This window comes from Salmo salar, chromosome ssa11 (genome assembly GCF_905237065.1).
Source record: "Salmo salar chromosome ssa11, Ssal_v3.1, whole genome shotgun sequence".
Classification (NCBI taxonomy): Eukaryota; Metazoa; Chordata; class Actinopteri; order Salmoniformes; family Salmonidae; genus Salmo; species Salmo salar.
Genome location: NC_059452.1, coordinates 87,719,421 through 87,723,362, shown reverse-complemented (window position 1 = coordinate 87,723,362; position 3,942 = coordinate 87,719,421). Strand labels below are relative to the sequence as shown.

Here is a 3,942-nt window from a genome sequence, read left to right as displayed (position 1 = left end):
AAGCCAGTGAGCATGCTGGGCGGGGGGGGGGGGTGTGTGGCTGGAGCAGCGACGGTTCCACTGTGTTCCAGGAGGAATGGAGTGTCTTATTACCCAGCCATCAGCTGTCCCTCTGGCGCACAGTCACTTTTGACCTGCTTCCTCCTGATCCTATTTCTGTTTGTGAGGAGCACTATTACTCTGTCTGGCAGCAGCTTTCTAGTGCCCTCTAGCTGGTCCACACTGACAGTCCTGTCCTGTGTGTTTTCTTGGCCAGCCCTGAGGCCGCTGACAGCTCCTCCTTCGACGTCCAGCTGGGTGACATCATCCTGACTGCCTCGGATGGCCTCTTCGACAACATGCCCGACTACATGATCCTGCAAGAGCTCAAAAAGCTCAAGGTAACACATCACAGTACATCATAACTGCTGGCACACACTCTTATATCTACACATTCACTTTAGTAAATACCTGCACACATTTCTCCGGTCCTAATGCTAATGCTTGTATTTCTCAGAGTACCAACTATGACAGCATCCAGCAGACCGCACAGAGCATTGCAAAGCAAGCCCATGAACTGGCCTATGACCCCAACTACATGTCCCCTTTCGCCCAGTTTGCTTGTGACAATGGCCTGAATGTAAGAGGTACGTATCGGGTTCTTGGGAAGTCCTTTAAGAGCCTAATAACACCTCCAGCACCGCTGTTTTATGTCCACTGTCAGCTTGAAGATTGGGCCATTCCAAGTTGACTTTGAACTCTGGAAAGCTGATTTTTAATACGTTCTCTTTTGTCTTGTGTCCTGCAGGGGGGAAGCCTGATGACATCACGGTGCTGCTGTCCATTGTGGCAGAATACACAGACTAAGTGTGTGTGATGTTTATTGGAACTGTTCACTTCCTTCCCTCTGTCAGTCTTCCACCTGGCTCCTTCTCAAATGCATTGCTTCCTGTCGGACAGATTGGGTCGCCCCCCCCCATCATCCCTTCACTGACCTTTCCATCTCACAGCCACAAATTAGAACACGTACTCCTCACCACAGAATTGGGCTCCATCTCTATTCTTCCATTTTGTTTTGGTACTGTAGTGAGGAGGCAGGCTGCAAGGACTTTCTCATGTTGATCATGATGCAGAACGGAATGTTGGTTCTTCACATTCAGACTACGACTGAATGGCAGTCCTGAGTGTAGGCGAGTTTGCTTTTGCAGGGAGTTGTGCTCGGTAGCCCTGAAACAAGCAGTGGTGTAATAAACCAAGTAAGCCATGCTTTGGAGTTGTTGGGGAGATATGGTTGTGTTGCCTATACATTTTGATTGTCTGTCTGTGTTGTAGCTGTGTGACTATCTGTTCCAAGTCGTCTGTGTGTGTGGATGAATTCTAAGACTGTGGAATTGAGAGGAGCTGGGTTGTTGTGGGGTTTAGAGAGGTTACAGTGACTTGTGATCAGAAAGGATGTAGATCAGCGTGTCAGGGTCTTGGATTAGGATAAAGGGGTAGCTGGCCAGTATAATGTACTAGCTAAGCTAGCAGAGATCTCTCCAGAGTGCCACCTATAGGCTAGTCTGAACTGTTCTGCTGGTGCGCACTTCCTCATGGGTTTGTAAATAGTGTGTGTCGTAACAAGGCAGAGAGTGTCTTCACTTTGTCACTGATAAGGATGGTTATCCTGCTGTTGTGCCAGATGTGTACACAGGCATTCACAATCTATAAAGGGTTGAACCTTGAAGTAAATACTCTCAATCCCTCCCTTCCATGGGCCGAAAGAACCACGATGTTGACATGTTCATACCATGATCATGTTTGACTTGGTAGTAGTGTGCCAGGGCCATGAAATGATTGTGTGCGTGTAAAAAGTGTGTGTAGGTTCTTGTTTGAATGTCTGTTGTTGATATGTGTTAACTTGCAATGCTAATGGTAGCATCTAGGAATGCTTTCAACCGAAACAGCTAGGTCAGGTATGAATTATTAAACAAAGTTTTATTTTTATAACTTAATGTTATTAGTTTGATAGCCATTGATGTGACAGTTGAAATGTCATCCAACATATGGATTCACCCTGTGATTCTTTTGTGAAGCTATATTTTCCTCCATGGATGGCAAATAAGAATCATGCCATCTTACTATTAAGCAAGAATCAGTCTCTGTGTGGTGGGTGTCATCTCAAAATAGTTTTTGTTCTGTCTCCCAATAACAATTTACCTGCTGCTTTTATTTTGTCAATTAAATGTGTTTAATACTGTACATTATTTATGTATATATATATATATATATATATATGTGTGTGTGTGTGTGTGTGTGCAATTTCATTATTTCATGAAAGCTAGAAGTTGATCTTCCTGTTCTGGTCTTAGCATGCTTTTGGTTCTTCTTCATAATAGCAGAATACACACCCGTCTGCATTGTTAGCCAATGTTTGCTCTGTTATGAAGCCAGCGTACCAAAGAGGAAAACGTATTTTCTTTCATGATTTCATTTGGGTTTGGAGAAATATCTGCACCTATACTGTAACATAAAATGTATTTTAAAATTGAGAGCATATCAGTTTGACAGTTAAACCGTCATTCTGCTTGTGGAGAACGATGGCCACTCATATTTTCGGTGCAAAACAGTCAGAAGACCACTTAGATGTCTTTTTAGAAGTGCCTAAAATGCAATGTGACCAGAACGGGTTTGATCGTGTGTGTGGCTCTAGTTATGTGACAGGTAGTATATGAGAAACAAACAACAATGCAGGTTTTTGAATCCTTAAAGAAACCAAAGAAGGAAAGCCATAGCTTCACAAGCATGACCAGGGTACAGCTTCTTATCTAAACCCTGCAGTCAGGCTAACAGTGTAATGGAGACCAATGTTGTCACTATTGATCTAGCTTATTTTAGCATACAAATAATTGAAAAGAACATCAATTGTTACATTATGTTTGTGGAGTAAATACTATTTAAATTTGGTTTAAGTATTTTTTTTTGGTAGCCTTTGAGACTTAATTTCATGAATTTCATCTGTCCTATGCATTCTGTCTTTGCATGTCAAGCTGTCTTTGTCCAAGCTATTTGTACTATTGGAATTTGCTTACCTGCAAATGTGCCCCTGTCACACACAGCTTGCCTCGCCTCCAAATGTCTGTCTGATTAGCTCACCTTCATTTTAAGGTTGTCTTTCAAACACTTAAACATGCAATTTTAGTAACACAACTCTCATTTTTTTTTACTCTTTTTGACAGTGAGGGTTCAGTATGTGTTAATGAATAATTAGCTTAATACCTGATCTGATTTTGAGATGAAGTCATCCTCTATGTTTAAGGACACTTTTCTGTTACATGTGCTGAACCAGGAAGGGCAGGGCAGGTTGTAGTGCTGTTTATTGATAATGGTGAGGACCGATTCCGCCTTAACAAATAGATCTGTACCATCCTATCAAGAGGCCTTGTCTGGCAATGCAAGCCAGTCTCGTTTCGACTTGTATGTTGCTCAGTGTTCAATTATGTCCCTCTCCTCTTTTTCTGTCCATTCTGAGTTTTTCGGTGGTGCTTCTGCAGTCAAGACAATTATTTTTTTTTCTCTAGCAAGCAATGTTTCAGTATGAAAGCTACATGCGTGTTAAGTGTAATAATGCAGAACTAGTTTCTGTAAATATGTTTTCAAAGTTGTAAAATATTCAAATAAAGAATCTAGTATTTGTACTAAAATACATGTTTGTGAGTATGCCTTTATGAGTAGATGCTAAAACCGGTTTCCCACAAAACCCAGTTTTTATACAGGCGCACGTTCCCTGTGTTTACCACTATGCGACAGTCATGAGATTGTGCACTGCTGTTGATTGCAGCATTCCATGTGATGGCATTGCCTTTGTTAAGAAAGAAAGGTAATCCTTCTAAAAAAGATAGATGCATATGTAAAGTGGCAACAGGGAAAAGTAAAAATGTAACAAATTTCACTGGCAGTGTGAAGCATTGCCCAGCCTGCAGA

General features: G+C 41.9%; 1 protein-coding gene across 1 annotated transcript in view; it reads left to right on the top strand.

The window, feature by feature from the left end:
- LOC106563180 (protein phosphatase PTC7 homolog) overlaps nucleotides 1-3,662 on the top strand; it is an 18,729-nt gene extending 15,067 nt beyond the window's left edge. The window contains exons 4-6 of the mRNA XM_014128489.2: nucleotides 257-380; nucleotides 497-626; nucleotides 788-3,662. Of these exons, the coding sequence (XP_013983964.1) occupies nucleotides 257-380; nucleotides 497-626; nucleotides 788-846 (313 nt within the window). The 3' untranslated portion in view covers nucleotides 847-3,662. The remainder of the gene's footprint in view (nucleotides 1-256; nucleotides 381-496; nucleotides 627-787) is intronic.
- Nucleotides 3,663-3,942: the final 280 nt, after the last annotated feature.